The sequence below is a fragment of the Phallusia mammillata genome, chromosome 6, assembly GCF_965637545.1.
Source record: "Phallusia mammillata chromosome 6, kaPhaMamm4.hap1.1, whole genome shotgun sequence".
Taxonomy (NCBI): domain Eukaryota; kingdom Metazoa; phylum Chordata; class Ascidiacea; order Phlebobranchia; family Ascidiidae; genus Phallusia; species Phallusia mammillata.
The window spans coordinates 15,670,071-15,697,070 of NC_137257.1; the positions used below are offsets into that span (position 1 = coordinate 15,670,071).

Consider the following 27,000-nt stretch of genomic DNA (forward strand, 5'->3'; position numbering starts at 1 on the left):
AAAACACAAACGACCACCGCACGATTAACACGCGCCAGCGCGGCCGTACGGCTTGTATAAAGATTTCAGCTAAAAGGTGACGGCAAAGATATATTTGCAGACGTGACCAATACAAAATCTATGCTTTTTTTTAAATCAAATCAGTGTTCAAAGTTATGTGCTTTAACCGCAAAATCTGATCTTATCAAAAAAGACCTGTGTTCATATTGTTCTTAAAAATGCGAATCACTACTTAGTAGTTGATAAGTGGGCATGAAACTTGTACGAAGGCCAGATTTGACCATCACGTTCTGGGCAGTGGTTATGTGGATTGCTATAGCAAAGTATTGGTCATCGTTATGCAGTGTTCACTTCGACACGTGGGTCCCGCAATCTGGTGCTCCTGTAAGATGCGCGAAATCCCTTTTTGTTGATCGTGTCGTCGGAGTGGAATCGGATGAGCAGTGAGTCGCTGGATGAGAGAAGCGTTGACGGTGCCTGCCGGTGTGAAATGTAAATAGTTAAGTGGCAGCTAAGAAAAAATAACCAACTGGTCTTAAGGTTGTTCTAAAGTAGTAGTTCTTAACCTTTTTGGTGTAGTTTCCAATTGAAATCAATCACGCTCAAATTCCCCCCGTTATTACCTTTATCATGATTTTTTGTACAGTACATACAATAATGTTTTTTATTCGATTAAATATACTTAACTTTATGACTAAACAATTAAATTTATAAGCTTAAATATTTGAGTAAAACATGAAACAAATAATTATCTGCCATTGTATTATACAATATCCCTCTGCAATTACGTAATTACCCACAGGTCAAGAACCACTGGTCTAAACGTTTATAGTCAGGGACACTAAACTATTTGTTTAATCAAGCACAAAACAAACGCAGAGTGCTTTTTTACATAAATTACATTTCATAACAATTATACGGTGCAGCTTGTTTTTGATTTTTTACACACAGCAATCTTAATTGGCCTCAGTAATATTTGCATAAGATTTCTTAAATTTCAAATTGCCCAAAAAATGCAAACACAAAGACGGGGCTTAAAAATATACTCACTCGTTGGCCACAAAAACGTCCAAACCGGACAGCGCTATCAGAGTTTCCATCATAAACTTCAACAAAATCATAACTGCAGTCACTTTCGTCTTCCACTTCAAAAGCGGGAAATACAAGTTCGACTCCATAGCCCCGCTGTGCGGTAACAACCCAGTCACATTCCCTGCCACTTATGTAGTTGGTGTCTCCATATTGTGGGTGCGAAAACAATTCACGCCTTCGCGAAGCTGCGCTGAGGTTTCCTCCACATACTAAACAAAATTTTGTAAGAGATTTAATCAAGTGCATAATCAAGTAAGTAACTTCATAAATAAATATTATTGTTACATTTTTACTGACAAAAATTGTATATTAAAAACAAAAATTAAAAATACACGATTAAATTCATAATAAAGTCATTTGTTTCATATGGAAATTTTGTCTTCACATATTTTGTGTCATTATTTTTGGTTGACAGCAGGACACTTTACTCGATAACCCATGTTTTTATCGACATCCTTGCTGTTTTATCTAACCGTTTGTGTACTAGTCCCAAATGCCTGACCAAGCTTTTCGGACAGGGTTTGGGCTTATGTTTGAATAAATTGGCTTGAGTTGAGCCTCACTGTACACTTTGTGTAGTATGGTGCTTCGGTTCCGGGATTTTCCGGGATTGGTTCATTTTCGGGCTTGTATTTTTTGGGCAATGGGTACTGAGTAAAGCTAGGGCTATTAGGACTGGGCTGACGTTTCATAACATTAATAACAACATCAACTCAAAAACGCAGTTCCTTATGTTAAATTTAGTCCCTAACCCTATTCCAGCCTCACTGTTAATTTAAATAACAGCTCTCTGTCGCCATCTATCGGTATTTAGCAAACTTTTGTACTGTGAGTACCTGTGAGTACCTAACTCTACCTTAACAATGTGCCTTAATATGTAAAAAACAACATAGCAATTTTTTTACCTGTAGTGTGTGAAGCTTGAAATCCACGCTTTTGCACAGAAGCATCAGAAAAGAATTTTACGAACATGATGTTGCCACTGGCAATGATCGGTACAGGTTTCTTTGTGCCACAATAACGACCAAGCATAGAAGCTGTGCCGTTTTCACCATCAAACACTTCAAGGTGGTCGTAGGTACATTCAGGTTGATTCTCAAGCTCGAATTCAGCAAAAACCTGAAAATATTATTGACTGTTAGTCAATACATATCATTCGCAAATCATGCGAAAAAATCATATGATTTTGATTAATTACATTCCGGATAATCACACGTTCCGTTTTGTAGCAAATTGAACAAACGGTAAACAAGGGGTCGATTTTTCCTGGTTTTAGTTTGTTTTAAATTATTTTAACTTTTATAATATTCAATAACGAGGCGATATTATTTCACGTTTAGATACATAAAAAGTTTTACTTGATTCAATCAGTGGGAGAGCAATATATTAAAGCGCCACTGCTTACGATTCTTGCTCATAAATAGGTAAAAAGGAGCGTTTTATCCGCCAATCACTTGAAGTTGAACAAAAAAATAAAAAAATGGTATTTAACACAACTACAAACTTACGAGTTTCACACGATGACCAGCTGTTGTTGAAATATGCCAGGTGCATTCCTTTCTGCCCGGGTACTTGTTGGGGTAATTAGGACTGGTGATTTCGCCGACATGGGATGTAATCGTATGTTCACAACCAGCTGAATAAAAATATAAATTTAAATATAAAACAAATTCAAGTTCGAAAACTCATTGTCAAAGTCATACACGTTTTGCGCTTTCTTGAACAGACCACTTTTTATCAGTTAATAATCTTTAGATTTTTAGAACTCGTTGAGGGTAACAATTGGTTTAGTGTTTCAATCGCAATGCTATAATTTAGATTTTTAAATTAATACGAATATAGATGTAAAGTGATATAACAGACTCATATTTCACATCAAACAGAACACTGTTACAAACAATGTAAGGATCTTATTATATTGGAATATTTGGAAAAGCACGCTTACTAAAAAATCTACAATAAACTAACAAATAAAATTTAGACCAGTGTTTTCAATAGTAAATCCGCGCGAACAAAGCAACCCCAGCAACAATGCTCTAAGTTTGAGAAACGCTGATTACAAAAAACAAACATAAAAAGCACCTTCTTTGCAGTCCCTGGCATTGTCGTGAAGTACAAATCCGTTCCGACAAGAGCAAGTGAAGCTTCCTACAGTGTTATGGCACATGTGCATGCAACCTCCGTTATCTTCAGCGCATTCGTTTCTGTCCGACGTAAAACGGATCCTGAACCCTGAAAAAGCAAAAATCGAAATTATAATGGCCGCTTGGTGACACCAAAGAGTTTACAATTTGCTATGAGGATTTTGTGTTACCTCTTTTGGCGACTGTGTCGTCTGATGAGAACTTAATTCTCATTTGATTGGAAGTGGAAGTGATTATTGGAGGAAGCTCAGCTCCACAAAATTTCCCGTTCAGTTTTGATGACTCGGATAAACCGCTTCTGACTTCAACGTAATCGTATTTGCACACCTAAAGAAGTGTGTTTTTAGTTTAGATTACTTATTCAGGTCCAAAGTCTACGAGAAACACAAGTTATCCAACCCATTGTTACACGATAGATCCCCATGGACGCCGTCAAAGTAATACATCACGCAGAGGGGAAAACACCTAAATTGTCTTGTTTGTACTGGAGAGCTTAAACAATACGGAAAATATGCCGGGAAATTTGCATGAAAAATAGCAGTTTAACTTGCAATATTACGCTCAAATTATGCAAACCAAAAGATTTGTTCAGTTTCGCTTATCAAAGTTGCATTAAACCTCTCCAGTTTGAAAAAATAGACAATTTGTGTGTCATTTGCTAATTTGGACACAAACGCCAGGAGGGTCTATCACGTAACATTGGTAGGGACAACTTGTGTTTTGTGCGGACTTTAATTGGATCCAATTAGCAGTCTTGGGACACCAATCGTATAGCTTTAGTTTTCAAATGGGCACTATGTTATCATCTTCCCACGTTACTGACGCAAAATCAGTAATCAATCTAACCCATAAACAAACAACAATTTTCAACGGGAAACCACAATAAAAACATATACTCAAATGCGTTGGTAACCCAAAACCCCAACTGTTTACACATAACAAACACTTGATCAGCCGATGTAAAGCTAGCGCACAATATTTGTGTTTCCCGATGGTTACGACAAAGCTTACCTCATTGCCCTCCAATTCGAACTTGTCAAACTGTATCGTGATTTTGTGCTGGGGCGGGGCGACGATTTGCCATGTACACTGCTTATTTGTTGGGTAATCCTGAGGCCAGTTCGGTGATGTTATTTCACCATCCAGTGTGGTTACAAATCCACCGCACGCAGCTTCACAGGTCCTGTAATGCCGATGTTATTTGTACATGTCCTAATTCTTAATTGACAAAATAGGCTATTAGTTAATATTTTAAGCATTCCTAACGAAATAAATTTGTGCTCAATTTTTAAACATGGAAGGATTCAAAAATAAAGACTTAAATTTATTTTGTCCTGATGACCAAAGAAAAGTAATTTGTTCTGAAAAAAAGTAATAACGAATGGTCACCTATGCTAGTTTTGTGACAAACTATATTGTGTACTTCTTGGATATAATTGTTTATTACAGTGACGTATGCAGTACAAAATTTGAACTCGAAAATGTAAAAGGGGTAAAAAATGTTATGACTTGATAAGTTAGAATAACATAATTTTGGCCCTGGTTTACCCAGTAGTCCTTATCTATTTGAATTGCTAAATTGATACAAAACAAAAAACACTTTCATGTTGATTTAAAGGTTTTGACCTAAACTAACCTTCCATCCCTGCGAAGTTCGAAACCGGGAAAACAAGAGCATTTGTAGCTGCCCAAAGTGTTGATGCAGTTTTGCTGGCAACCGCCATTGTTGGCTGTCGAACACTCATTTCTTTCTTTGAAGAAGGACGCAGCGAACCCAGCCTTGTTCACCGAAGCTACGATGCCAAAAAAAACAACGATGAATTAGATTCATAAAGAAAAATATTGGGAGAAAAATATGTGCGATTATCGAGGTGCAACTGTTAATATTCAGTTATTAAACTGTGTGTCAAGCTGAAATGGCTTTTTATATTTGAAACAAACATATCTTTTCACGCGCATAAAATTGACACACCCGAATAATATAGTCAAAAAAGGGTAGGGTTTTAAAAATTATAGATCGTTTTTTTTGTAAAAACCTATTTAAATATGAAAAGTAAGCTGCCGACTGTGCACACTGTTCCGACCTATAAGCCCTCATCAGTGTAGCTGGTAGCAAGAGATAGGCCGTATTGGCTAGTGTAGCCACTCAACGCACTTTGTTGGTTTGGGGCAACAGGCAGAAATGCCAAAAAAGAAATGCCAAAAGATCAATTCTGTTCAAAACTTACTTATGTCTTCATGCTCTTATATTCAAACATGCATGTAAACGTATACCTTTGTGTTCATGCAAGCTTAAACGCAATTACCTTATTTAGTACTGCATTGTACTTACCATCGGAAACAAATTTAATCCATAGCGTGTTCCCTGTAGACTTGATGTCATCAGGCCTATCGTAACCACAAAATCGTCCGATCAGTTCTGAATCTTCGGTCGATCCATCACGTACTTCAAGGTAATCATATGAACATGTATCGTGTCGTTCCACCTGCATAAAAGGTATCTTGTTACATGTTTAAACGTGTTTTAATTGATCTGTGGTAACATGAAATTTTAAAACATTCGTTTGTACGTTTTGAAGGGTCGATAATGAAAAATTCATCTAGAATGAAACAGTATAACTATAGGCGATGTTCTTACGCAACAATGGAAGTTAGTGACGTCAAATTAGAGGGCCAGCAAAAGTAACGTCGCAATTCACAAATACTTTGGCAATATTTTTTTTAACTCAAAACTACCCTACTTAATTATTGTTAATTTTATTGTTAGTCAAAAGTTGGCAAGCAAATTAGATCAACTAAACAAGTCATTTTACAGCCGTACTAATGGAGTTTAGGGTTCCAGCATAAAACATAATTTAGATCAGGGGTTCTTAACCAGGGGTGCGAGAACTGTTCCTAGGGGGTGCGGGAATGCTGATTTATTAAGGTTGGTTAGGTCTATTATATATAAATACAAAAATTCATGGGGGGTGCGAAAATTGGTTGGTGATTTGAAAGGGGTGCAGCAAGGACAAAAGGTTAAGAACCACTATATAGATTTTCAGCGTAAAACATTGTAATTAGCTCAAGCAAAGTTGCAAAAAAACAAATTCAAAACGCAAACCTTGAAGGATTGAAAGGACAAGCCAACTTGAAATCCTTCATCAACGTTAACTGTCCAAACACATTCTTTGTCGGGTCGGTAATCGTCCGGATAGTTGGGACTTTGAATTTGTCCTGAATTTTTGAAGATATCACCTCCGCAGACTGCTTCATACTGTGACAACAATTTCCAAAATTAAACAAAGCACACCTTAAACCTGTAACCAAAGTGGCACTCGACATGTTGCTAAAAAATGACCTTTTAAACAAAATCACTCATTACAGCTAACCTAGCTTTCAAGTCTAAGAAAACAGAAGTAACAAAGGACATAAGTGATGAAACTAACCCAAATAGACGTAAAAAGCGACATGATTTATTGTTTAAACGTTTCGGCAAACGCTCATGCCATCGTCAGCGATATAAAGGGCCACATCAGTTACACCCGTTTATATCCACATGAGTCATGTAAAAGATTTGGGCCGTTATTTTCATCAATAAACTTATGAACAGATCCGTACGTAGTGTTCCAAATAACACATGTTTTTGGAAAAGAAGAATTGCATTTTTGAAGTTGTCAATAAACGTAACGTAATGTGGATATAAGAGCTGTATTGTAGTATTGGCTATGACAATTATGTACTGTATGTGAAGAAACAATATTTGTAAAGCATTATTCTCTGCAATGATAATGTAAGGATAGTCTTTGCTAAAACATTTAAGACTGTTTCAGATTGCAAGTATTTTTCTCTGAACAAAGTGTGGACGAGAAACAGCAAAATCGATAAAGTGGTTTCAGCCTTGAAAGGGTAACCTGCAATTAATATTTAATATAATCCCCTTACCGTCAATCGGAAACCGCTTCCTTGATAATTACTCGAGCTACTGAACTTCATCCATATTCTGCTGTCAGTGGAGATTATCTGGCTTGGAAGTTCGTTGCCACAATATCGACCTGCAATGTAATTTCCTAATATAATGCATTTGAATAAAAAATGTGAGGCAATGTAGCGAAAAAATAACGTTTTATTATTTATTGTTTCGTTTTGGAAAATCATTTAAAATCATTTTAAAGATAAATTTTATTGCGACCTAATTGGCAGAATGTTGGCAGAATTGTCCCGTATTTAAACAGCTTGTAGTAAATGCCGAATAACTGTATGCATTTATGCGTGAGAAACGATCACTGAAAAACACTATATCTGGGGTCTGTGTTCTAGGGTTTAAAGTTACTGCAGGTAAAAATAGGATTATCTGGGGTTAGTTAGATCAGTGCAAGTACGCCTTGTGGGCATTTGCACGTATAAAAGTCCTGGTTTGACCTTAGGTTTGACCTTAGGTTAGTGCATGTGAAACAAATCGATTGTATCTTATAATTACATCCCATGTGGGTACATACAAATACATGCGTGCATTTTTTCGCCTTGTATTTTGTCGTCTGAAGATGGTTTTCAGTAACCTTTAATTATTTCAATATTTTACCTATCAGGTTGGATTGTTCCCAGTGTCCGTCTCGAATTTCCACGTAATCATACCAGCAACCGCGACTGCAAATTAAAAAATATGATATCCAAAGTTTTTCAGTCAAGTCACGGCAAAAGATGCAAACTTTAAACACTCCGAAACTAAAAATCAGCAAACCAATTATATTATCCATTTTATGTAGTCAAATCGCGACCACATATACACATATAAAACACTCTTTGAGCAAAAAATAGCCAACAAAACAATAATATCGATTTTTTTAGTCAAGTTGTAGCAAAATGCACAAAGTTCCAAATAATGCTAAATAAAAATGAGCCTAATTTGTATTTAAAAAATGTCCAACCTGCTGTAAATATCCATGTGGGTAAAATCCATGACGATCTTCTCTCCCGGGGTTACACTTATTCTCCATTCACAATTTGAGTATGAGGGATATGCCTGAGGGTAATTGGGTGACGTCACATTCCCAGTGGTGTTTTGAAGGGTACATCCGCAAGCTAAAAAATATGTTTTATTCAGTAAGATTTTATATTTAACTTCTGTGCAGCACTTTGTTTTGAAATAATTAGAAAATAGCACACCTTGAACTCACATTAGACAAGTTTGCTAATTACCGTTAGGTGGCGCAAAGAGCATTCGCGAATGTTACAAATGCACTTTAAGTGAAAATGCTGACGGTTAGGGCTATTAGGGTTGAGGTAAGGTTTCATAAAATAGAAGCAATAAAATCAACCTATTGAGTGCCTAACCCTCTACCCACTTTATACACAGCTATTACATTTACAGTATGCATAAGCAAAGTCGCAAGCGTGCCCAAAATTAGGGTCAAAACCCGACCATAACTAATAGTTCAGTCCCAAACCCGATTTTGTTACACAAGGCTAAAAAAAAGCCCAAAAGTTGACAAAACCTCGTCTGAAATAATGCCAAATGCTAATTTAAGCTCGAATCAAGTGCGATTTGTTCATACCTGAGCCCAAACCCGACTCGAAGTAAGGCCTTATTTACAACTAAAAGTGTCTCATATAGTTCGTTTTTGGAAGGAAAACAAATACGAAAACGACAAGTCCATTTGAAACAGAAACATTTCTTGATGTGAAATGTCGCAACAGCTTTGGCACTTACTCGGACAACTGTACAGCTTCTTTGCTTGTGCCACGTCACCATCACTCAAACGTAATCGTTGTCCGATGCTTGGACGGACGCCAGTGTTCTGGTCGACCATTGGCCTTATTGTGTCCAAAAACATACCTAAAATGGAAAAATAACCGTTTTACTTAACCGACTGTTCGTGTAAATGAGAGTAATTCAAGAAAAATCGAGTTTAAACTACTTCTTGTTGAGCGTATACGTACAAAACGTACAGTTACACTAAAAACAACAACAAAAAAGAAAACACAAATGTACAAGTGTGGGTTAACGAAAACACAAAAAAAACGTGTTTTGAATTGAATAAAACATGAGGAGAACATTTAATCCCGATCTAATAACAAAAGCGGGCTCGACTGACCACGGCTAATGAACAGTAGCCAGGGAAACATTAATGGGGACAAATCGCTACCCCTCAAATGGCCAAAGAGGGGCATAAATTATTGACGTTCAACCGCTTAGTAGGGCAAATGCACTGGCAAAGCGAAGTCGACCTAATGGAAATCGACGTGTTGTGAAGGTAGGGTTAGCCACAAACTTTCAGCCTGTGAAGCTGGATCCAGTTTTGTTGCAAACAAATTATGCAGCCAACATTTCAGGTCATACATTATAAATGAGTCAGTATATTTCCCAACAATAAATGACTGCTGGAGTTACGCCAATTTTAACAACTATAAAAGGAATGCAAGTGCCCATATTATCTTTCCGAAATTTTAAAGTGGGCTTGTCTAACGACTAGATTATTAGGTGAACAAATTTAAGAAAGCATAAAGAGATATCCCATTCAGAAAGAAAACCCAAAATAATTTGACAACAAAATATCTTTCATGTTATGTACAGAAGAAAACGTTTTTAAGGCCCAAAAATGTACCTTTACTGAACGTGTTTCGGGCGTAGTGCATGATGCTGTAATAATCGTATTTTTCACCCAACGAATTGATTTCACTTGGATTCATCTGCTCAAAGTTATATTCTTGACCTGAAAAATGGTAATAAAAGAAAATTTATTCCATAATACACAACGCCAACTGAAACTATAGATCCAATGTAGCTTACCAGCTTGAATATTCTTGTATATGATTTCTATGTGCCTATCCCGGTCTGGGCGAGTGTGTTCATGCCAAAAGCCGATAACATGGCCTAACTCATGCACAACTATACCAAATTTGTCGCAATTCTTTCCGATTGAGATTGCCTGGGGACCGCCTCCCCTCCTTCCAACGTATGAACAGCAGCTGGTAAAAAAAATCGGATATCAGTTGCGTCTAAATTGCCGGTTGTAATGCTTTTATGGGGTAAAATTGCTTGTTGTTAGGGCCTGGACTTTGTCGTGTGGTCGCTAATGTTCCGGTGCTATCATGCAGGTATGTGCGATCGTGTGTTGAAAATAGGTGTAGTTTTGTACATTCCCCAAATAAGTCTTTTCAATGCCGTTACTTGTACAGATTGTTGGTATACATTTACATGCAGCGTGACAGTATCAGACTAGCGAAACAGCAACAAAAATGTAACATTAGGGCTAAGGCGGTGTTTCTTAACGCTTATAGTCTGAGACTATATTTGCCCTAGCATAACCATTAGTGAACTTACTGAAAATATTAAACAATAAATTAAAATAAAAGCTTTTTTAGTATGTTAAAGGTTTCTTTTGCGAAAGTCCGCAGATTTAGGATTTAGAAACACTTGACAATTAAATAGGGATAATTTAAATTAGGAGTTATAGGTTTCAGAACTGTTTTAGCCTTTTCAATAAGAAAAAAGACGACGACTTTAAATGTGTGATAAATGGTCGTTTATTGCAGCTTATCATGTGTTGGCTTGATGTTTTTATGTTGGTCGTTTATTGTTTAGCGTTTCCAGTGTACTTACCCACAAGGCCGGTAGGTAAACTTAATGTAAGAAACTTCGTTGGTTCTTTCGATGAAGGTAATGCATGTGCGGCTTTCCCAATGTCTCATCGCTTGTTTGAACATAGCGCGTTGTGAACCTGAGAATGAAAGAAAACGCCCATTAACCAAAGGTAACGTCGCTCTATACTTAATAGTTGGTCATAATTGTTACGCAGTTAAAAGACTCTCACAAAGACATATCAAACTTTTGCTAGTGTCGAATTTAGAAATAATACTCCGAATGCTTACATAGACTTTGATTTTCTTCCATTAATGAAGGATAATAATTCTTAAAACGCACTTTTAGTGCATGTGTTTTGTACCAACTGACATATCACCATAAAATATGGAGACATTATAAGACAAGCGAACTGCCTTTCAGGCCAATGTCTGGTCAAAAGCTACAGTTGCAGTCTACGGGGTACAGCACACTAAGTCTGGAGCATGATATGATTTTATTTTGCAACACGTGGGCTCCTACGAGGTGGGTAAGTATGGGACCTAATTACAAATGAAAAAGGAAAATCCCAAATTCTACTAGCCACAGTTAATCACCAATGACAAGCCGGGAACGTTTCTTATCATGACACATCGCTTTATCAGCCAAATAACAATCGACAAGCAAACAAATCAAACACGTGAAGGCGATAGGTCCACCAAATCAGCTCCTGTTTGTTGTGAATAGGCTTTGTGTGAAAAATTCAACCACACAAGGAACTGGCTTGTTTTGTGCTTTTTATTAGCACCAGTTACACCACACCATAACTTAGAGTAAACATTGGCCCACTGACATGCGAAAAAATAACGACAGTCACTAAATCCCAACACAGAACTGTTGTCTCTTTTCGGAACCCAGTAAGAAAGGCAAACACCCCTAAAGGGTTGGTGTGTTTCGATAGTGACGCTTATTGGAGGCAAACAACGGTGGGACGATTCCAGGGTTATAAATCATGACACGGTTTTTGGCAGGAAAGGTGACGTAAAACAAGTGGTATGTTTGAACACTACTTGAGGCGTCAAAACTATTTAATGTTGATGTGCTTGTAGATGTCACCTGTCGTGTGTTGTTACATTCAAGTATAAGTTTGTATTAAAACATACGTTTTATTTGTTGTTTATAAAACACAACACATCACACAAACACAATACACACAAATTACATGTTTATGTGAATATTATGTAACTAATGTTCTTGCAATCAACGCTACTTTTTGCCATTTGGGAAATGACTTTTTTTCTTTTATCTACAATGCTATTTTTATCTAAAATCCGCTGTTTCTTGCCAATTTTTTAAAGGAAAAGGGACAGAAATGCTGACCTAATTAAGTTTTTGCTTTAGTGCATTTAGTTGTCCCAAATTTATGCTGGTTTATGTAAACTAAATTCGTTTTTGATCCTAAGACTGCAAGCAAAACGACAAAAAAGAAACGGTTCCAAAAACTTGACTGGTTAAGATGCAAGGACAATTTATCGAAAATTTGGTTGGTATTCCTTAAGCCTTATGGATTACTTGGTCAGTTAGAGTTGCCTGCCATTAGCAGTACTTAAACATTCCCAGGTTTAGCTAAAGCCAACCGTCTAAGCAGTTCAAGGTGAAATATATGGGAACCAGTTAACTAGTGATCGCTAAAACAAACAAGGACTTCTCTTACAGCAACTATCAATGCCCATTATGACGTCACAATCGGCTGGCATAGTGCTTGAACAAGGCGCATCAATCAAATATAAAGAGAACTATAAAGGCACAGGACCAGGCGGTAAAAAGGCCGTTAACTTTGTGTGGCGATTTTGATATCATGTTACACTAAGGTTAAGCCGAAACCTATCAGTACTGTGTCTGATCTTTGATGTCCAGACTACTTCGACGAATAACAGGGTCAATTTCTACTGAAAGCACACACTAAAATAGCAGTTTTTTATTTTACCAGTGATTGTTGAAACAACCGGGCTTTTGACATTTTAACTGGAAATTGCAAGTTTGGAAACATCTATTTCCAGGCTAAAATCAGCTTGCTATCGTATATAGAACATATATATATCGCTTATGCAAGCATCTTCATTGGTTTGTTCAAATAGAATCCAAATAAACCTTTCCAAACTTGTGATCCTACAATATGAAAGGTGAAAATCGTAACAAAATGGTAGCAGAATAAAGTTTGATTTTTCACAATTTACTGCTGATTTCCACAATTTATTATGTGGAAATTGCACAAAATAAACTTTAAAGCTGGCTACTTAAATGCGACTCTAATTTTCAGGCAAGATCAAGCGTTTTTTGCTGGTAGATCGCAAGAAACAGCTGGTCGGATATAACTTAGCCTTTGAATTCCAGTAACCGTGTCGTGCAATATTATACACCCTTTTCCGCCACGCGACCGTTTAACGGACGCACTTTTCCGAAGCGAGTAGAGATGCAAGCTACCGAAACGCACATCAAAAGGCATTTTTGAGATGTGATTAAACTCTGCGGAACCTGTGGCGGTAGCAACGCGGCCTCGAGAGTCGTTACTTAGCAACGGGAACTTGACAGCCATAATTTTGATTTGCCGCTTACAGGCTGTAAGATGTTGGTTTGTTAAACCCATCGTGGATTCTAACATTCGGCGTATAACTGAAGCAAGTTTGTTTAAGTGCTTTTTCTGTTGTTTGGATCATAAATCTAAGTGTAACGGACAGTTGACAACTGAGGAGTGACGACGCCATTTGTCAGTCATGCCAGACTAGCGTATGTCTGTGTGGTGATTTATTGCAATATTTCTAGCGTGTACAGGGACTTTTCTACCAGCAAAAGTCGCTTTACAAACTAGTACGACTGATCCATAATGGGTTTTCTACGATACTGAATGAACATGATTTAAATAAAAGTTTTAAAGTTTTGCATATACAGTAAACCGGATCTTCGCCTAATTCGGACAATACTTAAGGTACATATGATTTGTAATGTGGTAAGGGTTTAACTAATTGACATAGGTTAATACCGATCTTCGCCTAATCCGGAGAAAATGTTTACATTCCCTTTAGTGAGGTTTACTGTACATTCCCTTTAGTGAACACGTTTTGGATAAATTTGACTGCCCATTTTATATTGTTTAGGTTAAGTTAAACTTTAGGGTAAAAAGTATTTGCTGGTACGATTTGAAGCAAATGCCTGCAGCGCTGTCTGCCATAGTTTCCTGTTCACGGTATTCATTCAAGTTGTGTCGCCTAAGTATGGTAATTCACACTAAGTTATTAATACCACATTGATAGAGAACACAAGGGGATATCTATGTACGTCATATGTTCAAACCAATACATTGAATTTGATGTAACATCACACGCCGTCTAGCATATATACAAATAGCCTAAGAACATATGAAATATCCCAGCAAAACAACCTGCTAGACACAACACACTAGGGATAAACTTGTGCCAAAAACAAATGGATTTGATGTTTTTATGTCGCCAAAGGGGGCTGTTTGAAGCCTAATTGCTTATTTCCTGCTTACCGGCAAAAGCAATTGAACTCGGTTTTGGCAGCCAAATTGGCACCGAAGCCTTCTCAGTTAACCGCGAACAACAGCGGTAATAACAAAGTCCAGCAATTAAATCTTAACCGCAAAGGTCCCTGGATTCGGAACTAAAAACCGCAGCCTCTTTTATGACGTTAATTTGGATCTCAATTTTGTCAAAAGCGGGTATTTTTGGATGCGCAACTACTATGTAAAGGAATAATAGCCCCACTTTGGAACGAATATCCAATAAATACATTAAATTTTGTTTACGGAGTCAATCCAGTTTAAGTTTTGAAAGAAAACAATTATTGAGCAACCATGAACATCAAAATTTCCCAAAACTTGCCAAATATCTTTTCGCGTGTTTTCAAAATTCAGTAGTGTGTGGGAAACCTTTTTGCAAAATTTTACCACGGTGAAACAACGTTTTATATAGTGCAAAGTGAAAACCTTTTGGACAGATTAACTGAACATTTAAGAGATAAAAAGCAAAGATTTGACGTTACACAATAAGAAAAATCGATTTTTTTTTGCTTGCTGGTTAAGGCAATTTGGTGGGAATCTAACAATTGGGTTGTTAAGATTGTATTTCAGATTTTAATCAAGCCATAAGACGTAAAAACATTTGTTGTTTGATTTCGATGATAATAAACTTAAACACCGAAATTATACTTTTGTGCATTTTTAAACCAAGTTGTAGAGCAGCGGTTTTCTTTTTGGGGGGACCGCGAAAAGATAGAAGTACTTTTATAATCTTATTTGGCATCAGTTTGTGCAACTGAATAAGTTTAAATCAAAGTAGAATTGAGAATCGACTGTTGATAAAAACAATAGCATATTGCATGAAAATTAACAAAAAAGCAATTGTTCGCGCACAATCGTAAAGTTTTTTGTCTTGTCTGTGATGTCACAAGCTGTCTTTGGATCATTGTTATGCGCAATTTTGCATAACTAGCTAAAATCCTGCAATCAACCTTCGTTTTTCTAAAATACACATTCAGGCTTCAGGGCCGCGAGCTCTCAAAATAATGGCAAAGGAACCGTTTAAAAAAATAATGAAAAAGTTTGAGCCACTGTTGTAGAGCATAGTTGTATAAAAGAACAAAAAATACATTATACACAATCTTACATGGCTTTCTTAAAATTAAATACCTGTAAAGTTTGCACTGATGTAATACGGGATGACTCCTTTTGGCCAGATTCGTTCAGGTCGGGCAGTGGCCGCTCTCCGCATTCTTTTGTGAATATCTTCTGCACGCTGATTTCTTGTACGATATTTGGTTCTTTTCCCTTTTCGCCTTTTACGCCGATCTATAAAAGCAAAAAATTTAAATCTTTAAGGTTTTATTAAATGAGTAATTTTGAAATGTTTTCAGCTTTGGTGATATATTGACCCAGAGTTGTAAGCGGGCCCGAAATTCGAGCCCAAACCCAGCCCGATTCGAAAGTAGAAGCCTGAAGCACAGTTGCAAGTCGGGCCGGGCTTTTCGGGCCGGGTTCGGGTTCGGGCCGGGTTCGGGCTTAGGTATTTGTCAGAAAACGGGCTCAAAACGGGCCTGACTTTACGTTCCGTTTCCGCCATTTTTTAGTAACAATTTTCTGGCTTTGACTTAATGCCCACCCTACTCCAAAACGTATTGTTTACCCCATTGTCTACTGTTGTTCATTGTGTTTGTTGTCTTTTCTCTTTTTTTCTTTCTCATACTTTGTTGCAAGGCTTTCGCGGATTGGCCTGTCAATCAAAGTTTCGGGCCTAAACGGGCTTCCCAAAAACGTTTCGGGTTCGGGCTGGGCTTCGGGCTTATACTTTCGGGTTCGGGCCGGGTTCGGGCCGGGTTCGGGCCGGGTTCGGGCCGGGTTCGGGCCGGGTTCGGGTTCGGGCCGGGTTCGGGCCGGGTTCGGGCTCAGAATTCGGGCCCGCTAGCAACTCTGGCCTGAAGCTTCGCCAGAACCTGAATCGCTTTTATGAATCCCGATTGGGCCCAAAAGTTTGATTGGCAGGTCGTTTTAGGAGTTAGGACACAGCCACAAGTCCGACCCGAATCAAGCCGGTTTGTTAAAACATACTAAGCCCGAACCCGGCCCGACTTACAACTCAGTATTGACGCGACATCGCAAAATTGTTTTATGCCCCAGCAAAGCGATTTTCATCCAATTTATTTACAATGTGGACTTTATAAGCTGAGTTGAGCGCACTTCCAACATTGTAACTCGGAGCCAGTAATTTTCAGAAGCAGGACAAATGATTTTATCCGTGTGCTAGCTAGCATTAAATATTATATTATACTTGTTCTTACTTCTTTTTCGTTTCCTCCTTCTCATTCTGTTTTTCTTGGATTTTCGGCCTTTTTTCAGTATTCTTCTTTGCGATTCACTCCCAATTCCATCTGAGGTCGGCTGAACATTGGACAATGTTCGAGGGTCGAGAAAGCTGTTAAGAAAATCCGCGTCACTCACTGCTGCGTCATCATTTGATCCCTGAATCAATAAATATCATGATTAGTCAAAAAAAAAAAAACGTTTAAGAATTCCCAAACCGCTGCACGTTTTTTTTTAGATACTGGTGACGCTCAGCTATTTGGCCCTAAGTATTCAATTGGGAGTTTTAGGAATTAAATATGAATTACATTTTTGGCAAATATAAGTGAGCACATTTTTTGATTATTATGCAAGTGTTTATGAAACTTAGGGTAAATTTATCAATCAGGCATAGAATATGGGTTGAAGGCAGTGGTGGGATTCAAATTTTTTGTCAGCCGGTTCTATCACAAAAGTCATATTTTTCAGTCGGTTCTGTTGCAAAACGTCCATTGACAGTAACCACTAATGCTAACCGGTTCGCTGATCTCATAAAATTTCGCGAGACGGTTCTATAGAACCGGTGTGAACCGGCTGAATCCCACCACTGGTTAAAGGTAAAAGGTTGATTTAGTTTGAACATGAATATCTTGACAAACTGGAGTTTAATTGCAAATCATAATTGGTTTACCGAAACAACTTTTGATTTTTTTTCTTATGTTAAATCCTACACAACGTAATTGAAACTAAAAAATTGTACATACCACAGCAAGAGTCCCATTTCTATTTGCTCTTCTGTTATCTGGGTAGCGATCACGGAGCATGGCCGGTGGAAGATCAGCATCCGTATCAGTCTGTGATGCTCGATTGCGACTCCCTCTTCTTGATCCCCTGCGTCTTTGAGGAGGCTGAGATGTGGGAGTAGAGTCTTTCGACAAATGTCCAACATTTGAAATGAACTCGTCGGCGGTTTCACCGAATATGTCTTGCACGTCTTGTTCGTCAAGTGCAATGTCCCCAAGAAACATTCCTAAAAATTTAAAGATATAAAGTTGTGAGTTAGTCCGAAAAGAAAATAGTTCATTAACTGCGTTAAGTTGTGTTGATGCCAGTTTAGCCAATTGTAATTACAAGTATCAATCAATTTTTAGTAGTTTATCGATTTGCTGACTGTAATGAAAGAATTTTAATAGATTGACAAGAAGTATCTTCAAGCAAAGCATTGCAACAGACGATATCGAACAAATGTGCACAATTAATATTTACGAATCTTTGCAAACAGATGTCTTGTCTTAACACGTGTTGCAATGGGATTATCTCCAACAAAACGGGCGTGCTTTTGTCGTTACTTATTAGTTTGCAATGAATTAGAAACCAACAACAACTGCGAGACGTTTGTTTAGCACATTATTTTGCAAAACACGCCGCTTCGCTATGGATTACACACACTCCACCGTGATTGCACTATAAGCAATATAAGTCACTGCGCGGTGGGTCTCAATTCCTGGCATCAAAAACGCGATAACAGCGGAAACAAGGTGTGCCTAGTTGGTAACTGAACCTGCTGTTAAACCGAGCAAAGCATACTCGCCCTGGTAGGTTTTCCATTTGCCCCGGAAACGCCAAGACTCGTAAACCAAACAAGGGTGTATGCAGGCCCCTTCGCTTCGCTGTGCCCCAAAGATGACTAAATTTGGCCCAGAGGTTGCAGTTTGTGGGCAAGGAAATCGAAATGTTTGTTTTCAAAAGGTCGTGGATAACGCTGTACTTAAAAACGAACTGAGTCGTATCAGCCTCGAGGATGAACACGCGCAACGCTTGTGGGTTTATGTGTGATATTCAGCGTATAACACCGCCTTTAAACTATACAATAAACGATCGTTTGTCCACGTATATTTCCACCAGGCATTAATAGGTAATGAATCAGTTTTCACAAGGTCACGAATAGGTTATGAATAAGTTTTCACAAGATCCTGAATAGGTCGTGAATTAGTTTTCACAAGGTCCTGAAAATATGGTAAATAGGTTTTCACAAGATCGTGAATAAGTTTTCACAAGGTCGTAAATAGATCACGAATCAGATTTCCCAAGCATGAAAAAGTTTTCACAAGGTCATGAATAGGTTATGAGCACAGTCATACATCGCTGCACAAACTACTTTCAATCCTATACTTTGAGCATCTTTTCCGCTTGACAAACAAAACTAATCCTTAACTACTGGTTATTTCAGATGGAATTCAAACTATTGCTGGCATGATAGAAATAGTTTCAAAAATATACTTGATAATACGTTTTTTTGTAAATACTCAGTGTATTTTGTAATATAAAATAGGGTGCCATTATCTTAAAGGGATTGTATCGAGAATGATTCACATGGTAAACATGCCGATTGGCAAGTTCAATTCCAGAGTAACGAGAAAGTAGTTAATGAGTTGCGATAACAAACATTGAGTCACTTTGCTTGGATGTTTGGCTGCTTAGTTACACACAGCTATTATTAATCGAACAGACTTGGTGAGGCATGTCTTTTCGGCCTATATGACTTCCAACAAGCTAAAGCGTCGTTTATTGTAGCTAATGGCCTTTTCGGTCATTTTTTGTCACCATTTGAAACGAAATGTCGAAATAATGATAGAAACCAATACACGGTTCTGTTCATAAGTTTAATAACGGAGATAACGGCCCTAAATAAACGGATAAAGCGACATGCATTTTTATTTTAATGCTTCGGCAAGTGCTCATGCCACCAATAGAGTTACAAGAGTTATAATGTAAAAAAATGTGTTAAATGTATATTTGGCTATATCTGAAACTACATTAAACAGTCTAAACGTCATTTCGTTCACAGCTCCAGGCGGCGAAAGGTAAAAAAGCGGATTGAGTTACAATTTCTGTCGTCGCCTCGTTTCACGCCACAAGAAGCGTAACGAGCATTCCAGAAGTTACACTAAAGCGCGTGGCCCAAACCCCGATAAAACGGGGTCGAGCGGGGGTTAATGGCGGTTACGGGTGAAGACATCGACAAGGAGGCGCTCTTTTTGGCGAGTGGCGTGTGGACGACGAAAAAGTGTCGGGTGATGTTACAGGGCGCGTGCAACGATGGTAAACATGAAGATGCCAATCAAGAGGCCAGGTGAACGGGGGTAAGGGTGGGGCAGCGGAATACAAAAGCGCCACCTGAAATTTTAGTGCGGTTGCTATTATTGGCTAGGTCCGTTGGGAGTCGAATCACGAATTGACGGCAGAAATTCAATTATTGTCACGCGTCGTGTTGTATGAAAATAACCGAAAATTAGCACCTGAAGCGTCAGCAATGACGTCACATACGTAGCGTGTGTTTAATTCTCTTTTAACTGCACTGAATTCGACTTCAGCGTTTCGCGTGTTTTGAAAGTGCTTCCAACACTTAACCTGGACATCTCAATTTTAGCTTGGTGGGACCCACTTCAGCATAGACAAAGGGCCGACAAAAAGGCAGCACCTTCCCACGCAATATCCATCACAGGGGACAGTGCGCTCTGAGCAAACTGTTGAAATCGAAACCGAACCACAAGCGAGTTAAACATTTGTCAATCTTAACCCTGAATTGGTTTTGGTCAAAACACCTCAGGACCTGGAAATTGAACATCCGCTGAAAAGTGTTTAAAAAGTGATAAATTTGGGAAATGAAAGAAAAATTTTTAGACTCTTTTTCGAATGCGTTTCGTTTTGTTTGTCTCTGTTGCTTGCTTTAAGGTTCTGTTATTTAGGGCAGCGATATGAATTTATGTTTTTTTTTAACTTACTCATTTGAATTTTCAAATTTGCTAAACTTTTAACTTTCATTAAAACTTATACCGTATGTTTTAAAAACGCTTTGGGATGAAATAGAAAAACAAACAAAAAAAGACCAACGAACTTTGGGAATTTTTTTAATGCATGGCAAAATATCGAATTTCGTGACTTCTAACATTGTCCGCATTATTGAACACAAAAGTAGAAATAATTAACAAATTAAAATGTATGTGTTATTCAATACAACCATTGGAAATAAACGTTCCTGGTGCATAAACCAACAATCAAGCACACCGCTTTATGGTTTGTGCATGGTGTGTGTGGTCGTCAAGTGTTTGTCGGTATACTTCGGATCACTGCACTGACTAGTTTGCAGTGTAAACTCTTCACGTGACAGGTCAAGTAGCCAATAGGAAGTGACCTATGACCGGCACATGCGGTTGTTTGTTGTGGATGATACAATCGCAGGTCAATGCAGTGATCACATTGTTTGAATGAAGGTTACTTTTATAGTGTGTATTTAGGACTGTGGTTATATGCTTTTTTTCCATAAAACGACGATGTTAAATAACACAAATTTTAGGCAAATTTACAAGTTCTGATAGGTTTAAACGTTTTGAAAGATCGTTATAACCATTAACCACGCTTTATTTATTGCGTTTTAAGAAATTTTGAAATTTGAATTCATGATAAAAAATATATATAATACTATGAAATATTTCTAGCCGTTTTCAAAAAGAAAATATGTTAAACTGGTATCATTTACGTTCTGATCTTATAGAAAACGCCGAACAAATTCGAAACGACTAAAGCAATCTTCAAAAAGTCAGCACTGATGGCAACACGTCTATCGTCGACAGCATTTATCAGCAAACATTACATCAAAGTTTTCACATGGGTGACCTTTTCCTATACCCAGAACACGGTCAATAATAGTTTAAGCAAGATAAGGATTTTTATCCTGAGAGGCTAAAATGTCCCCGGAAATACTACTGAGTGACGCTTTGGCTCCGAAAAGCCCTCGCCAACTGCAAAGTTAACTAAGAAGGCGCCAATCTAATTCCTCTGTTATCATTATCTTCGAAAAAAGTGATTTGTCAACGGTAATGGGTACAGTAGAGACTCTATCAACTTGAAAGAAATTGCCTTTTGCGACCTAGAAAAGAAATACGGAGCCTTAAGACGCTAGTTTTCGTTTCTGACAAGGTATTTTATTCGGCTTGTCCTATGGAGATGATTACATAAGTGCAACCTATTTTAAACACGTATTTTGTGAACATGCTGGCAAAAAAAGAAAAATACTATGTGCGTGTGCAATTACCTGACAATCAAATCTAAGTCGCAAGAAAAAGTCAACAAAGAAAAACAAGAAAAGCAATCAATATTTAATTTCGACATTTCTAACCGCCAAAATCACTTTTAATCTCGGCCTTAATACGCATGACCGTCACTTGCGGTCGAGTGAACTCATCGTTGATTGACAGCGTAAAGTGATGACGCAACTGTGCGAGGTTTGAGACAACAATTACCTCCTGTAAGAAATTTTACCGCAAACGCGTTTCAGGTGCTTGAATCGCGGGCGGCAAAATATGTGAACCTGTCACTGTAGACACTTGTATACCTTCTAGAATTCAACTGATGACGCAAGGCAATGGATATCCTTGCAACAAAAGATCAACTCTCGCGTTGTTTGCCTTGTTGTCGTTGCCCGTTGACTTTGAGGTATCCGAAATAACAAAGAACCGGAAAAGCGGTGAAAAGAGCGAATTCTTTTGTCACAATGCATCCCTATGACAGCGGAGACAACAGATACCTTTTTGTGACGTAATTGGGAGTGTGACTACCCTTTCAAACCGTTTTCCCCCCGCCACTGTTTTTGATACCGTGATGTATTGGAAAAGGTCTGATGACGCCGCTGGCGCCAAGTGTGCTTGTTTGTTGCGGCGAGTGAGGTCGAAGCGAGATCCCTCGACCGCATGACAAACAAGGGCCAAATTGTGGTGGACGGGCGCCTGTGAACGCCGCCAGGGAACAGTGAAGTAAATTGGCCCTCCGCGGGAAAATTGCCACCGAGTCACGGGCAAATTAGGCTGCCATCAATGACCCTTTCCCTGCGCAATCACATCAACTGCCAGGAAATTGGACGTACTGGTGAGAAATTGCGTTTTTATCCGATGTGATGGCCAAAGGGCATTCAGCACATAGAGATAAAGCACATGCCATAGAAATACACTCTTTGGATTGTGTCGTTGACCAAAATACAGCTGTTATGTAGTGAATGTCGTGGCACCAAACACAGCTTGTTTGTCATAAATACTATTTGGTCGTTGATGTTTAGTTGTTTGCTTCTCGTACAAACTTTTGGTCACAAACCCTTCTGAATCGTAAACAAACAACACGAAGATCTCGGAACGGCGTCGAACTCGTGTCTCGCCGTCGAACAACAATAGATGGATTACAGTAGTCACCGACTTGCGGTTATTATTTCATCGCGAAAAGTCATGTCGGATTAAACCACGATATGGGGGCTACTTAACCAGGGATCTGTCAGGATTACGGCGCTTCCGTATGACGCCAGGGACCAACTTAAAGCTGCCATGAGTGATGCAACTAATTGAAAAATCATCACCGGTGATAAGTCGACAGAATTCGTCACGTACCTAAACCTTTGCTCGAATGCTGTGCAAACTTATGCCGAGGGGGTCAATTTGCTCAGCGGGCTATGACAAAGCGCTCTGCGTCCTGTGCATTTCTCACCCTTCGCGCCGTGCGCTTTAAATCGCCCGAGAGCGTAAAATCATCGGAGGACGAGATGATGGCATTGATAAGCAGCCAGAGCAAACACCAAATGCTTCAACGTGCAACAATACACAATCGCGGGCCACGAATTTGCCGCGTACCACAAAGCCAGGGCAAATAGCAAGGGAGCGCCTATTCGGTGGAACCCTTGTCACCATAATAGGTATAATCTAAACGCTGCTACCAATAAAAAGCTCTTGTGAGGTCCAGAAGTCGTTTGGCCTAACAGTCGGATGGAAAGTATTTGCAGGGAGACAAGCGCGAATCAACTGTTTGGCTAAAGGAAACTGCGGTTTGGGTGTAATTGGAAATGAGATTGTAAAGACGGAATTCTCTGTGTGGGTCGTGCGTGGAGTTTACGGTGCGTGGCCTTATATAATTGATTCCATTGGGCATTGGCGCATCGCTACGCAAAATGAGGCTATATCAAAACCTCTTCTTTGGTTACGCTTTGCAACAGCGACGGGTAATAAAAAAATATTGGCATTAACTCAATTCGACTCGGAAAATTTCCTTTTCCCGTCCAATTACTTGGCCTGAGTCAGTCATAGCAATTAGATCAACTCGCAATGAGTCAGTCCTCGATAGCGCTGGAAAATATATCTTTGCACAGAAGCAGAACCTGTCAATCACAGAGTCAAGCAAAGGTCGTGCTCAGCAGGTTGTATTATGGCACGGATTTGCACGGGCTGATACGCAAGATGTGACATCTGTTCTTCACGACACTATGCGTGCCAAGTGCTGACTGATATGTATATGCACACCAATAACGCGCATAGATTGATTTTAAAATCGCGGCTCATCAATGTTTGGGTGTTTGGAGACCGACTACTTGATAAGGCAAGAGAGATGATTATCCCATTGCCGCCAAGTATGTGGATTCAAGCAAGATTAATTAAAAAACGAGATGGCTGGCAACCGAGTCAAGATAGACGATGGCAATCCCTTCACATGTAGAGCATTCGTTTTTAAAGGGTATATATTTGTTTAATATTTCTGGACATGTTTGACTGCTGTATGATTGTGTGAAATGCTTAAAACACACAAAGTTCAACAACAAAAAAACATTTCCGATTTCGACCCATACAAACCAATATCTTTGATGAAGTAAAAAGTGTTCAGTCACGGTTTTGTCCATTTGAATTTTATCGCGCAAATACATCATTTAACACATTATTTTTTGCATATTTTTGTTGCATATTTTTTTGCCAATATTGTCATATGTATATATTTCATAACACGTATGTATATATTTCAAAACACGTAAATAAACATCTAAACATGGACATAAGCGTATTTCTTGCGACCTTAACCATGAAACCTTTCATTCTGAAACCAAAACGCCATAACACTTATCAATAACCGGCAGTGGAGGCCGCTCCTTGAACTAAAAGGCATAATTATGGGAAGAGTTTAACCCAGTGTCCTATGTTTGCGGCCCGAATCATTTACGGCACCCCGCTCTGGAACTTTAATAGCTCCGCATGGTCCATGGATAAGAAGTTAATACCAGTCGTACAGGGTTCACTGAAGCCCTAAGCGAGTAACGCACGAGGCATTAACAGGTGTTCAAGACTTATGTAAGTCAGGATACATTGACAACATGCGTTTAAACTGAAGGTTAGCGATTATAAACAGGTTATTGACGATTTCCTATTGATGTTTAGATCTGTTACATTTACCAAGGTCGCAATACTGAATCCCCTACATCCGGCCAAACATAAAAAGCGCAATGTCAATGTATGAAAGAAGTCTGGAGCCTTTCTGTTGGATCAAGAGAACTACTGTAATAGTCTTGTGAGGGCTGTAATTGAGGGAAATACAACGATGTTTCCTTACTTGAATAGAGAGATTAAATTACTCTTTGTATGTTTTAATTACTCACAGTTGTAACAGTATCAAATCATTTGGCCATGACGTCACTTCTGACTGCGGCTATGACGTCACATCTCCAGAAAATGCCAAAAGATTAAACTAATTGAAAGTAAAAAGTAACCTCTAAATATCGGCAGTGCTTATAGATTGTTTTATAAGTGTTTTATAGATTATGCCTAGAAGCAGAAAAGAGTATTAGTGTACGTACTGTGTGTAGGCTTCTGCCACCAGCCAAGTGTGGGGAAAAGTCCCATACGGGCGCCCGAGCTCGATCATAAAGCGTTTAACACCGAAATCGCATTCCAACAAACTATAAAGCTCGAGCCTTCATTAGCACGGTGCCGGTGCGAGCAGTTAGGCTAAAACGAAAACACACGGCTCGTGGTCCGTCTTGGAGCCTCCAATTTTAGAGGTTTTTCGTTGCTAAGTAGCAATGATAACGACCCGGGGCGAACGAATCGCCGCTGACAAGAGAGTAGAAACCGAAAAGCAAACAAACTGGCAACGCCGACCAAACAAAGAAGAATTGTGGCGTCGAAGCGCTAATTGTTGCATTACGAGATTGGACAATTAGGCTGGCGACCAATTAAACCTTGCTTTGGAACATTAAATGGCTAGCGGAACACCCAGATGGCACATAATCAAAATGAGAAACAGTAATTAAACATTGTTTGTTCAAACCAACGAAATAAATGACAGTTTTAATACATGTTTTATATATTTTGGATAGCACAAAATCATTTCTCTGTTCAATGTCAGGCCTGCTAACTGCTTTGGCCAACTATGTCAGGCAAAATAAATGTTTTTGGATAGCTTGTGTGCCCTTCAAATTGTCCATGATTTAGTGAAATGGCTAAGGGATGGCGTCATCAAAATTAAAAATGCAACAGTACCAGGCATTATCATGAAATTTAAACCCAAGCCTTCATTAATATAAAATGAAATCGACTTACTAGCTTTACACGGGTCCTTGGTAGAAACCAAATCTTCAGCCTCCTCCAGTATTTCCCACGATGCTGAAACAGTTTGCGGTTGATCAGTGGTCACAGTAACTTGCCTTGTACTGCTCCTGGAACTTGTAGATGTACCCGAAACCCCGGGGAAAAAACTTAAGCTTGGCGACAAAAAGAGTCCCAAAATACAGGCAAACATCGTTGCCCGAGTCCGATGTCGGTTATGAGGACGCCAATGTTGTTCATTGTTTGGCCTTGCTTTATTGTTTAAACGCCTTTTGTGGCATTCCGAATACATTGTCTCTTTTTGGCACAGCTCTGTTTGCTTAATACTTCGGTATAAATTATTCTTGCTTGCACCATAGGAAGATATACCGCTTAGGGGACGGGGCAGCTGCCAGTCCATACTGAAAGACAGGTCGCTAAGCAACCTGCATATATTCACCAAGCCTTGCTTGCACTCTTTTTTGCGCAAATGAACTCGTGGCAATGGCAACCTCGTGCTGCTGTTTAATTATTCCAAGCAGGATTCTTGCTCATCCGAGTCTCTTTTCTCTCAGTACACCAGCAAACACTCGTCGAACTGTGGCGGTATGGCAAACGCACGAAGAAGTTGGCGTTTTTCGTACGTTTTAGACAGCAGCCACGCGAACTCAAGGAATCAAACGCAAAGTGAATGTCGGAACAGTTACACTGCAAACAAACGTAATCGATAAGTTCTTTGCTAATTGCATTGCCACGAATCTGCACTCTAAATTTTAACATCAATGCTAATTGCCTTTGTTTTGGCGCAGCTTAATAGCTTGAAATTAAACTGCACTCTTAGGGGGAATAACGCGAGAACATGAATAAATCAAACAGTACAACCAACAAACTGACAACACCAAGCCTATCCAACCGCTAGCAATGATTTTTGTCTACAAACCCAAAAAAAACATAACAACATCCAACTGTAATTGTTAAAACGCC

The 27,000-nt window shown here is 38.8% G+C and overlaps 1 protein-coding gene across 1 annotated transcript; it reads right to left on the reverse strand.

Moving 5' to 3' along the window:
* On the reverse strand, positions 1–26,856 carry LOC145232156 (bone morphogenetic protein 1-like). Its single transcript, XM_080096678.1, has 21 exons — positions 26,032–26,856; positions 17,395–17,660; positions 16,630–16,810; positions 15,485–15,643; positions 10,819–10,936; positions 10,006–10,184; positions 9,821–9,928; positions 8,926–9,051; positions 8,144–8,297; positions 7,798–7,862; positions 7,161–7,270; positions 6,340–6,492; positions 5,569–5,722; positions 4,873–5,029; positions 4,248–4,419; positions 3,407–3,563; positions 3,175–3,324; positions 2,601–2,728; positions 1,998–2,211; positions 1,051–1,301; positions 1–477 (listed from the first exon to the last, which is right to left on the reverse strand). Exons 1-21 carry the CDS (start codon positions 26,435–26,437, stop codon positions 337–339), a joined length of 3,549 nt encoding a protein of 1,182 aa, XP_079952804.1. The 5' UTR covers positions 26,438–26,856; the 3' UTR covers positions 1–336.
* Positions 26,857–27,000: the final 144 nt, after the last annotated feature.